General features: G+C 33.9%; 1 protein-coding gene across 1 annotated transcript in view; it reads right to left on the bottom strand.

Annotated features, from left to right (window-relative positions):
* NetA (Netrin-A) overlaps positions 1-9,112 on the bottom strand; it is a 258,589-nt gene extending 249,477 nt beyond the window's left edge. Inside the window, exons 1-3 of the mRNA XM_077431817.1 lie at positions 9,096-9,112; positions 8,207-9,050; positions 7,930-8,128 (exon numbers count right to left, since the gene is read on the bottom strand). Coding sequence (XP_077287943.1) covers positions 7,930-8,128; positions 8,207-9,050; positions 9,096-9,112 — 1,060 coding nt within the window. The remainder of the gene's footprint in view (positions 1-7,929; positions 8,129-8,206; positions 9,051-9,095) is intronic.
* Positions 9,113-13,494: the final 4,382 nt, after the last annotated feature.

Here is a 13,494-nt window from a genome sequence, read left to right as displayed (position 1 = left end):
GAGTCACAAACCAAGGTCTGGCCAACAGCTACTAATGGGAATCGAACAGTGACCACTCCGCTCGAAAGCATAATCTGCTAACCACTAATCCACACTGCTGGTTAATAGTTATGGATCAAAATGATAATTAGAAGTCAAAACGTTTGGTCTGTTTAAAAAAACAATTTAAGATATAAACAAATTGTATGAATATCCTAGAAATCTTGATATTGGAATTAATGAGCATGTTAAATTTACACACCAAGGTCATTCTTCTCATTATTAGTGATCATGTTTAACTTTACTTATTTGATTGTTGTTAATCTACTATGCAAAGATATTTGTTTATGCACTATCCAAATCTACAGTTTTCAATTTCAATTCAGTTATATAAAAAAAACTTAACATTGTTTGTTTTTGTTGAGTCACTCCTAGTTAGTGTTGCAATATTTAATTACATATATAGTATGTATGTATGTATTTATATATTAAGTAAAAATAATAGATGTTATTTATACGCGAAATCAATGTCGGAGTATTTTCAATTGAAATGTTATAATTTCGGCGATGCATGTTGGTGCATTTTCGTAAAATTGAGTTCATATTGAATTTTGGACAGATCATTTGTCAAAACGCTCATTTCCGTACGCGGCAGGTGAGCCATTTAGCGATGCGTTTAGTGACGGCCATTAATTAGTCGACCGCACCCCCACACCCCCTCGCGCGCAGCTGACAATGATGATGATGATGACGACGAGGACGAGTCCAGGACGAGCCAGAATTGACACGGAGCGGAGCAAAGACGGTCGTTAATCACGCGGCGGTCGGCGGCGGCCATTAGCGGCCCGTGCCGGAACGCATTAAAAATACCGGTAAGGGGGTGGGGTTTCTACATCAAAACCGGATAATTAATTAGGGCGGGGCGCCCACCCCCTACCGCCCTCTTTCGTGCGTCGCCCCCGGCGGTCGCGCCTCGAGCCTCGCAAGCGGCACGCCACTGTCGAAACTCTCGATAGCCGGCGTCACAACAATCAATTGAGCGCGGCGAAGAAACGGGCGATTATAATGTGATCATAATTTGATTACATATAAATATTTACAAAATTTTAAATGCACATTATTAAAGTGGAAAATTTACATTTTTTTTATAAAATAATTGAACAAATGCTTTTCGTTGCTTTTTTCATGAAGCAGTCAAAAATATCTGCCGTGATATATACAGGAATTGTTGACTTGTTCATGAAATAAGCAAAGGAGATTTAATTTTATTCATAAAATTGCTAGAAAAGAACAATAAAATTATGGATAAGTAACTTGCTCAGATTTGTATATGAAAGTCCACCGATCCTGAATTCCAAGCCCTTCCAAAACACGTCCAATTATTGACAACTCAGAACGACTGTTCTTTCTTCGATTTAGATCGTATTGTTTTGTCAGTTTGTTTAAAATATCAAATTCAGATATTTTTATATATGTACATACGGTAATTGGACTATTCGTCACATTGGGGTGGTCACAAAGACATTTTTTGCCATGAAAATCGCGAATACACAATATTTGGCACTCAAGTTCTCGTTAGTATGATGGACTTTTCGGCTGCCAGATGTTCCGTTATAGAGATTTTAGTGACTTTGTGACGAGTAATTTGTGACCAGTAATCACCGAACCGTACATACATACATACAAATATGCATATGTGAGATTAAGTTTTCTAACCTAGACGAATGCATGTACTAAGCCCGCTTTAAAGCTCAATAAATACGACCCAAAAACTCCTCAACATTAGGCCACCACCCCCAACGAATGCAGACATGATAGATCCTTTCGTCGGAGAATCAGACTATTGTAAGAATGCATGTACGAATGATTTGGTTGGCATGAATGATGATGTTGGTGACATGTGACCGAGAGCTTGTTGTGGCTCTCCGAGTAATAAACAATGTTTTTAGCCGCCCTATGAGTCTCATTTTACTGTACCGCCTATGATAACCAGATCCTACACATATATACATATATTGACTCCTACAAATTAAACCACATGATATAATTTTGACACCTTGGTTAATTATTAATTCATTTACAAAACCAACCGTTGATAAAACTAGTAATTACATATATAAACTTATATTATTAAAACCGTTTTGAAGGTCTATCTATCTATGTACATATTATATCTTGTTATAATAACAATATTTATTTATTTATTTAATTAAAATAAGAAAACTTGGCCGTTGATGGTAACCAACTATAGATATAACTAGACACCGGATAGTCACAGTGCTATCCATTGTTCCGTTGTTGTAAATCCTTTGTAAGAAAGGTTCGGCAAACCTTTAACAATGCATTTACAACCTTTGAACAATACGCGGCACCTTCTGGGTCCGGCGACTAGTCATAACTAAGCTTCGGCGCGACAGAGCTATTTTCCAGGAAAGGGGGTTTGCCTATTGTCAACCTACAAAGCTAGAGAGCAAAAAAAAGGTCAACAATAGAAATTGACAATAGTGAACCCATTTTGCACGCTGAGCGACGATCTCTGGTATAACATAAATTATATATATATATATATATATATATATATATATATATATATATATATATATATATATATATATATATTCAATCCAATGTAGCGTGAGACTTACAAGAACCGAGCATGCTGTCCCATTCGTGCAATGTATTGTAACATTGTAAGGACGTAAAATAACTTCTTTATTGTTTTTAATTAATTCTTTTTTAACTATTTAATAGTATTACAATATAATTCAATGTCCATTCTTTAATAATATTACTGTAAGTTTTGCTGTCCATAACATGACATTGACAATTACTTTCATCGTCTAAAAAATATAAATTTCCATCAATATAAAATATATACGTATTCCATAAATAAATTAACAATATCAACAACTTACATATTTTATATTAAAATTTTATTAATGTAAATACTTGGAAATGCGAAACACGAACTCAAAACTAGCAAAAATAAAAGTCAAACTCTATCGACCGCAACACGCAGGAACAATGTTGTATTTCTTGACCAAAATTCAAATACAAAACTGAAACGAAATGTAATTGGCCATCGCGGGTCGAGTGGGAGGATGAATGCATGTAAAATTTAATATTATATTAATAAAAATAATAATTTCATAATAATAACTCAAAATAATATTTATCAATTATTGAAAAATAACCAATAAATTAAATATGTAGACGAAACGACGCTAGATCGGTTCGACTATTGACATGCTGTTAAAGTGCTCGGAGTCCGAGATCGTAGGGCTCTCATACAAAAACGTAGGGCTCTCATACTAAAGTTTTCAATATAGAACCGCGAAATTCGGATCGATACGCTGGGAAATGCCCGGCTTTGCCTGGCTAGTTATTATACCTATAAATATGTGAGATTCTTTAATGAGAATCTGCACGAGCTGTGAGTACGTACATACATATACATACAAACATACGTACATGCAATTTATGACCATCAAGATTGGTTCTACTAATATTATATTTATGTTCAATGTAATAACCAAAGCTATTACCTTCAAAGACACTATCTGTCAATCATATTGATTACGTGCATGTGTATATGTTTTCATGTTCAGTTTTTATTACACTCGTCTCCATCTTTATATTAGACGTGTTTATTTTGGCACACGCTTCTAGTTAATTATATTGCGTAAACTTGTTAGTAGTTATGGAGTGAAAAAAAAGTGTTAGGACTCTTTCTTTCTCTTTCGTAATTAATTTTCGACTTTTTATTTTTAATTTCGTTTTATTTCTGGCGCGTCGGCAACTGAAGTGAGCGTTTCATTGACGATGACGTGACTGATGATGTTCATGATTTATTATCCAACGGGCTATCCTGTAATTTGTTGTAATAAAATAAATATGGAACTCGGGTGTAATTACGTTGTGATTTGTTGACCAAAAATGCGAAATTACACATTTCCTATTTTAGGCATTCTGACATATCATTTTTTTTTATATAACATATGTACATACATATTTTATTTTATAAAAGATATAAATAACCCTCGTCTTATATATACATGACAGAAATATGAATGTTTGCTTGCTTGTTTGTCCACTATGCAAATCTACAGTTTTCAATTTAGGACCATCAAATTCGTTATACCTTCTTATGTCAGTCTAACTTGCAATTATTTTATTTTTATTTTTTTGAATGCTGACCAATGCCGATCGGCGTTTTGCCATGTGACCGAAGAAAAAAACTTAAAAAAAAGAGGACACCTATAAGGGGAGGTACCATTTCCAGTCAACTAAAAAAATCGAATAAAAAATATAAAAAAGTAGTAAGTACATATGTTAGTATTATAGTATCCTACCATAAAAATACTCGGCTATCTATAAACCACACAAACTAGTGACGAGAAAACAAACAAAAATTCACGTGTTCATATATATAGGCCTTAGGGAAAAATTTCGGCGAGTGCGAAAAGTATTTCAGTTGAACTTTCAATGCTGTGTATATGGCGATAGGTGGGGATGGGCGATTGGGACAATAGTATTTCAGTCAAATTTGCTACCTGCGCATACGAGAGTCAGTGGGTATCGCAGTGGCGAGTTGTCCATAGTGGGTTGCGACAATAGCCAAATTTTCCCATGTGGGTACCGCTTTCGAGAAACCTTTCCGGGAACCGAATAATAATATTCAATCTAAACACCGTCCACATAGTTTTCTTTCATACGATCTAAAATTTAATTACGCCAGGTGTAACCGTCGCGTTAAAAAAGCAACCCTTTGCACTCGCCGACCGCCTCTCGTTAATTAAACCGCGGTTTTTTTTTATTGCACATAATTTTGCATGGTTGTTGCGTCCTTTCTGCGCCGAGTCGTTAATTGAACCCGACAACGGATCGGATCGTTAACGTCGAAGAAAAACGAAGAGCCCGATTCTCCCATGTATGTATGTACCACGGTACGAACACAATGCAACCTCGGACAGTTTTGATTGACTGATTAATAATAACTCGGTCTAAAACAACGTAAGGGTTATTTTCGAATTTATTGTGTGACATGACAGTTTAACGCTTCGCCTGCCGCGTTCTAATTTCGGACACACAAACATAACTGGTTCGTTAAAATCGGTCCTATTGCGATTCGATCGCCGATTTATATAATGTCGTAATCAGGGCTGTGAAGTCAATAGACTTATTTTTATTAATTAATATTGAATTACTCATCAATAGCGACTCACTGTATGCAGATCTGAGACACAGTGTTCCTATCTTCAGTCTTTTTTTGTTGTCATGTTTAGGTCAAATTGAGGAAAGGGTTGATATTTCGCAAATCCTTGCATAAATAAATTCGAATGTGACCAACTCAGGACTTTATCTATGCATTTGAGGAATATAAGAAGTATAAAAAACAATTCGATACTGAATCATGCATACACATTCATTCATACCGGATATGAAGAATTGTAAATAGGTTTTTGAGCTCTTTTCTTTATTATGCTGTACATTAACATTAGAATAATATAATACTACGATTACTAACAAAATTAAAATAAAATTGTAAAATAGAAAATGATCAGTAGATCAGTAGCCATTAAAATAGATATAAGATGTATTGTGAACATACATAATTTCGTAATAATAAAAAGCATTTAAAAATCAAAATCAAAATTATAAACACAGAATAAAAAACAATCAGAAACATATGTATTTTAAATTCATTATAAATCACTATAATAATAAACAAATACAAGTTCATTAAATTCTTATTAATCACTACAATAATAAACAAATATTCAACAATATACAAAACTAAATAAAATACGACTATTTAACTAAAGGACAACAGCTTCGTTTTATACTAGCGAACTTATCAATTACTTTCTCAATATCAATATTTTTGGTATCCTCTTGTTGACACCCAATAACCAGTAAAACGCTCAGACGCTCATCAGTGATTCATCACGACTCAGTGAGTCATCACTAGTCACCGGACCCAGAAGGTGCCGCGTATTGTTCAAAGGTTGTAAATGCATTGTTAAAGTTTGCCGAACCTTTTTTACAAAGGATTTACAACAATGGAACAATGGATAGCACTGTGACTATCCTACCTCTAGTCATCACCACACCTACATATTTCTTAGGTATGTTTTCACCTTCTTCATGCAACTAAAAAATCGTTCATTTTCTATAAATATTGAGCTCCAAAGTAGATAAAAGTTCTACTTCCGGTTGTCCAGTTTTCACTAAATTTTATATATATCTCGGTGTTAAGTTTAAGCTTCTAGATATGAAATTTCAGTTCAAAACGCCGAAAAGTTTCCGAGAAAAACATTAAAAAAAACCTCGATTCTCCGCTTCCGGTTGAGGTAAAAATATTAGCGAATAAAATGTATACTATTACATGTAAAAAAAATTCAGTCTGAAAGATATTTGAAATCCAAAATGTACAGACACACATACGTATGTACATATGTACTAACACAAACACATTTTTTCTAGATCACGAAAACGTGATCAGCGATCGATTCTGAATTCGAATTTTCGCAAGTTCACAAAACTTCATCTATTGCTACTACCTACATACATAGATAAAGTAAAAAGTGTCAAATCAAAAGTTACTTCAAGATTACACCGCAGTTAAGTACATCAATAATGATATTCAATTTATATAGATTTGCTTTATAATTGATAAAAACAAATGCGTGAATTTTATTTATTTGTATCATCCTATTACAAAAGTTACATCATTTCCATTAAAATTTGACGCCATCATATCCATATTATCAAATTTGTATCCTCTTTGATCAAATTATTAATTTATTCAGAAACATGTTGAAATTCAATTTAAACTAAATTATGCTTATTCCTAGGCGGCGTACGGTGTATGAAATTTTAATCATATTCGTATAAATTGCGTCTAAATAGCGATATGAAATTTATTTTTAAATTATGTAAAATCAAATCGTGGATAGCTGAACATACATATGTTGGTGTTTAAATTGCTTTATTTAATAGAAAAATATTTAACAATGAGGTTTTTATTACCTTATCGTACTAGTGATTGACCGTGTAGTGAAAAAGTATAAATATTTAAACCAGTATTTTTTATTATTTTACGTTTAGACAAAAACTAAAAACGTAATTAAAATTTTAATCGTATTAATTACTTTTAAAATTCATACAAGAAATAGTATGAATTATGAGTGTAATAAATATCAAAACTTAAAAAATACATATATTTATTCATATGTATATAATGTAATTTTTTTAAAATCAAAATTTAATAATAATAATAAAATAATAGTCACGGCTGCAATCAGCCACATACATATGTAAGTGTACATGTAGGGGTTCCAAATATTCGAATATCGAATAGTAGCTTCTAATTATTTATATTTGTAGTTTGACGGTCAATATATTATTAAAATTTTAAGAGAATCATAATCTGTAACATCAAATAGATCTAAATGTGCTGTAGATTGAAAATAAAAAAAATAAGTTCGTATAAAAAGTATTCAAATATTCGGATTTGGAACACCTAGTACATATATGTAGGTGTATGTAATATATTGAATTTAAAAACATATTTATACGTCGTCGAATACGTCGAATATTAAATACAACGAAGAAATCTATCATACTTTGAGATGAAAAATTAATACAAGATTTATATTCAATGAAAAATACTCAAAAAAATCGATACTGGGTTCAAATCAGTCACATTATTATCACAAGTAAAATTTTCTCACTATAAAACGCCTATTTCGTCACACTAATTGTTTGTACAGACGTTACAACGACAATACGCTGTTATTAAACGGCGCTTACTTTTTTAACAAGTGCACTATTACTAGTGTATACATACATAAATGTATGAGAAATAAAGTTGAAAAAAACTTTTTTCACTGTAGTGAGTCGAATGGGCAAAATTTTACATTGAAATAGTATTTGAATAAATCTCACCTTTACACTCGTTAGCATCCCTGGCAGTAGCTCTACCCCACGGCCTGTCGAAATGGAAGGGTTTGCACCTCTCGCAGTCTCTTCCAGCAGTATTGTGCCTGCACTCGCACACCAGCCCTTCCTTGCCCTGCGAGCACCGACTTGCATGCCCGTTGCACTTGCACCTGCCACCCACCGCGAAATCGGACACGGCGTAGTGATGGGACATCGTAGTCGTAGACACGGTGGTCATGGCCTCCAGAGTGTTCAGAGAGTAAGCAGAAACGGCAGACTCTTCCCTGGAGCCACCGCCGTCATCCTCGTCATCGTCGTCCTCGTCTCCGGGCTCGGCTGGCATGTGCAACCTGTTAAACACGACTTTGACATCGGTGGCGGTGACCCAGTCCTGAAGCACGGGCGAGTTGTCGAAGTCTGGAGCGCTGGGTCTTCCTTCCAGAGTGCTGAAGGCGACCCTTCCAGACGAGCCAGCGCCTTCCAAGCCGGTGTACCTGTGCGAGTCCGAGCAACGGGCCTCCTGCTCGTTGGCTTTGGTTATCGTCGCTCTGTTGGGTCTTCCGTAGACGCGTCTGCATTGGCTGGAATAGAATTGGAACGGCTGCCATGTCTTCCCGTAGTCGACGCTCTTGTAAATCGCTATGGAATCCGGTTTGGCAGCGCGCGGACAAAACTGCAAGCTCACGTAAGTCAACTCGTACTTCTTTCCTAAGGATAGAGTCAGAGTGACGTTGTCTGGAGGAGAGTCCGGAGACAGGGGAGGAGGGAGAGGCTCGGACCTCCAACAGGTGACGTTGTTCGGATTGTTCAGATCGGTCAAGTGGGAGGCTGGGAATCTGCGCTTGGGTTGGGTGTCGTCGCAAGTGTAGCAGCCGGAAGGTCTGGAAGTGGAAGGTGGGTCGCAGTACTTGGCCGGGGAATGCTTTCCGCAAGTGGTGGAAGCAACCACCGGCGCGTTGAAAGCTGCATTCACAAAGTCAGGGATGCATCTTCTGGGTCTGTCCTCGTCGTAGCAAGGGTCCGGTGGCTGTGCGGCGAACGTGCGCGAGTAACCATCCCCGGAAACGCACAGCACCAGAGCCGACAGCCAGCACCACCGCAGTCCGACAACAACGACCCCCATGGCTCTAAAGTCACACCATAAATACAAAATACGGATGGAACGGAATCACTGGTACTGAGTAGGCATCGTTTGAGACTGCGTGCGTGCGTGCGTGCGTGTCTGTGAGTGCGGAAGGTTTGGTTGGAAGGGCGAGTTGCAATCGCAAGTATCGCGACACACGACACACGATTCACGATACGCGACACTTCGGGAGCGGGTTTTGGCACGCGTGGAGGTCGCGCGAGGCCCGGTACACGACTGGTGGCGCGCGAGCTTCGTACCCCCACTCACTCACTCTCTGCGCATCTCTCTCCCTCACTCTGGCTCTGTGTCTCTCTCCTCCTTTACCCCTCCTCTTGTTTTTCTGGCTGAGTGTTGCTCTCCGTCGCATCCACCCCCTGCGCTCGCGACACTTTTCACGGTCACAAATCACTGCACTTATACTTACCTACGTGAATTATCGCGAATGTTACATGTGTATTCGATTGACCATCGCGCGATTTTTTTACTTTCGACTTGACACTTTGTACGTACGTAGTAACAATCAGTGGCGTGGCGTGAATTCCTAGTGCCCCCCCCCCCATATATTCATATTATATAAATATTTCCAATATTTTTATACTTTAGTTTAGTTATGTAATGTGCTATTTAATCATATTATAGCTTTCATTATTTTCCTTTTCATTTGTTTATTTTGTATTTACCTTTTTCATTTGTTTTATATTTGTAAATTTCAATTTCTTCTTATATTCTATTTTATAACCTTTTCCAAATATTTTAATACTTTAGTTTAATTATGCAATGTTCTACATATTTTGTCATGCCTTTATTCTTTACTTTTTAATTTGTTTTCCTTACATTTATCTTTTTCATTTTTGTAAAAATCTATTATTGGACTCGGATGTTACATATATTATTTATTTACTATTTGTTTTTTTATACATATCTATGTACATCGTGTCTGTTGATTTTTCAATTAATAAAATAAAAATAAAATAAATAAAATAAAAAATATTAGCTAAATAACTTTCGAAATTAATAATTTACGTATCGGTATATGTAACTATATATCGAAGTGCATTAATCGTTTCATCTGGACGACCAACAAGCAGTGCACAATCTGTTTAAAGTAACCGATGGCGAATTTTCCTTAGAAACTTCCCACCTGTTAAGAGGGCTGTACACCTGAAATCTTAATTTTGTTGCCGTTCCTTTCTTCGATATACATATATATTGAGTGAATGCGACAATATATATAAATATACATATATATATATATATATATATATATATATATATATATATATATATATATATATATATGTATATATATATATATATATATATATATATATATATATATATATATATATATATATTGAGTGAATGCGACAATTTATATATATATATATATATATATATATATATATATATATATATATATATATATATATATATATATATATATATATATTGAGTGAATGCGACAATTTATATATATATATATATATATATATATATATATATATATATATATATATATATATATATGTATATATATATATATATATATATATATATATATATATATATATATATATATATATATTGAGTGAATGCGACAGTTTCGCTTCGACCAGATAATACGTATTTTAAATTGACAAAATCGAGGTTTCGTATTCTACTATTTTCTCCTCCAAAACTGGACCGATTTTTAAAAAAAATTCACCATCGATATGAGAAAAATATTTTCTGTGCATCTATCATCGTATTTTTTTTTAAATCAACCGTTAAATAAGCACGCTGGACTCTTTTCGTGGGTGTAAAAAAGAGGCGATTTTATAGATGTTTGGCGGCTCCTAGCTCCTATAAAAAATAACTAATCAAAAAAATAAAACGATAGATGCATCCCATAGCATATTAAAAAATAATTTCTCTAGTGCCATAATTGAGGACGGGAGAAGTGTAATACGTTTGTATGGACAAGGCGCTGGTGTCCAGCCCTCTTAATGGTGACAGCCAAAAAGTTATAAATTTTATTGGTTTTAATCATATAATTTTGTTTTATTGTTTACACATTGAAAAATAAGAATAAGAGAATTTTAATAGGTAAGAGAATTTAATTAGGCAAATAGGTTGAAGTGGCACTGACGTTCAAAAGTTGAAAAAATACGGCAGATCAATTACGCAATGAGGATGAATTCAAAATATGTATAATAATGTATGTACATGCATATGGTACAAATAGGTTGAAAAATAAGAGAAGTTTTTAAAAAAGTTATTTCAAAAAAATTATGGAACAAATTAAAAAACACCATTAATCTTATTGAACTGAAACTTAGTATCGGTTTCAAAAATACGAATCGATACGATGTAAATTTTTTTCAAATTTTTAAATTGACCGAAAATGGTACCTCCCCTTATAGTTGTCCTCTTTTTTTAAGTTTTTGAATTCAATTAAATCCCAAACCGATTAACGTATCAAGCTAATTGTATGTACGTAGTAACAATAGATGAAGTTTTGTGATCGTGACTGATCGAGATTTTGACTGATTCGAACTCGGAATCTTTTAAATTATTTTAATCTTTTTGATATTTATTGTGTATAATACTATATATAATACCGGAAGTAAAACTGTTATCTTGTGCAAGTTTCCATACATTTGCGCTCAATTTGTATCGAAAATGCTGTCTTAGCTATTAGTATTTCACAATGCTGCCGGTATTTGTGTGTTTGTACGGTTCAATATAGAATTTTGTTTTATGACTTCCTTATATTCCTCAAATACATAGATAAAGTCATGGGTTGGTCACACCCGAATTTTTTTTACTTGTAATATAAATTATAAACTTTATAACTTAATATTTTGTATTTGGCTTGACATAAAGATTTCAAATTGGCGCCCAATTTAGAAATATGATACAATATAGTTCAGTAGCGGCTCTTTAAAATTACTAGTGGGATAATAAATTACCAATAGCACAGTTAAAAGTTACGTTATATTATGTACCTACAATAGATTCGAACGCCTTTATTGAAAAAATGTTTGGATAAATAACATTTTAGCTTACATCTACTGACATTAAATAAATCAAAGATAAACAGGTCATTACCCAGTCTATGAAATCTTGATATGGCTGAATTCTATGAATAATTGGTGGTAAACCTGGGCATATCAAGAAGATGGTTACATCTAATTGATCTGCCCGGTACATAGAATCTGATTAAGCTCACCAATTCACCAATAATAACTATCAAAATTACGAAATGAAAATTACAGATACTTCAATCTCAAAATGGAGATAGTTATTTCAATTGCATAAATTGACCACAGAGAAAATCATAACCAAAACTTATGAACGGTACAAAATGCCCAAGTTTATGTTCGTTCAAATGATATTAAAAGTCGAATTGCTATAGTTGATCACGGAGAATTTATTAAATCGAAGCATATCGTTAAAAACAACAGCTATGTATAACACCAAAAATAATTACCTACCTTTAGTAATTAGTAATAAAATAATCAATATTTACTAAATTTGACCCACTAAATTCAAATATGACAATTATTTGTATTGAATTCTTCTCGTTTATGAGATATAAGCGTTAAAAAAAAGTTCACCAATTCAGAGCAGTCGATGGCGCCATTAAGAATACCAAATAAACATAAAATATCATTAATTCTTCTTCTATCGTACAATTTAAATAAATAAATTTCTTTATAAATGATAATTCTGCTGTCATGATAGCAATATATTTAAAAAAAATTAAATTTAACAAATTTTATAAACTTTTTTGGACAGACTCTATTAAATTAATATATTTTTTTATATGTTTTAATCAAATACCTGACGTGTTGAAAGCAGATTCGGAATCAGCAGGAAAATTTCTACAAGAAACACCTTCTTAAGTTCATGTAACATTCAAAAAGTTTAATTTTGTATATCAGTGAAATTTGCCGACGGATCGTTGTCATCAACGCTGGTGAAGATAGTGTTAAGCTTAAAAACTATGGTTTAGCTATTTTATCCTTATAGTATTGACAAAGCTTTGATAGTGATCGAAAAGGTGATTTCTATATTTGAAGAAATCTGGGACAAACTAATCGAAATAATAAGATCGTACGAATTAACAATAGCCTGAAAAAACGCCCTTCCCAACCGGAAACCACTAGCACTAGCACGTCCATGCCGTACAATTCAGTGTGCTTGCGCCTTAGCACATATACGGTAACATCTCGCGCTTCCAATCCCGGAATTATTTTCTTCAAAACCAGAATTACAGTACTGGAAATATTCAATCCCGGTGCCAGCACCGAAAATCTTTAAGGAAAAGGCAAAATTGGAAATAACTTCCTTATAACCAAAAAATACTCCCATACTAGCATTTTTGGCTGCATTCTTGAAAATGTTTGTTCATACATGTTCAGTTTTCCGTTGAATTAAAACAATCCAACAAATAATGCAAC

Source organism: Arctopsyche grandis, chromosome 6 (genome assembly GCF_051622035.1).
Source record: "Arctopsyche grandis isolate Sample6627 chromosome 6, ASM5162203v2, whole genome shotgun sequence".
Classification (NCBI taxonomy): domain Eukaryota; kingdom Metazoa; phylum Arthropoda; class Insecta; order Trichoptera; family Hydropsychidae; genus Arctopsyche; species Arctopsyche grandis.
This window is presented reverse-complemented; position numbering and strand designations above follow the sequence as displayed.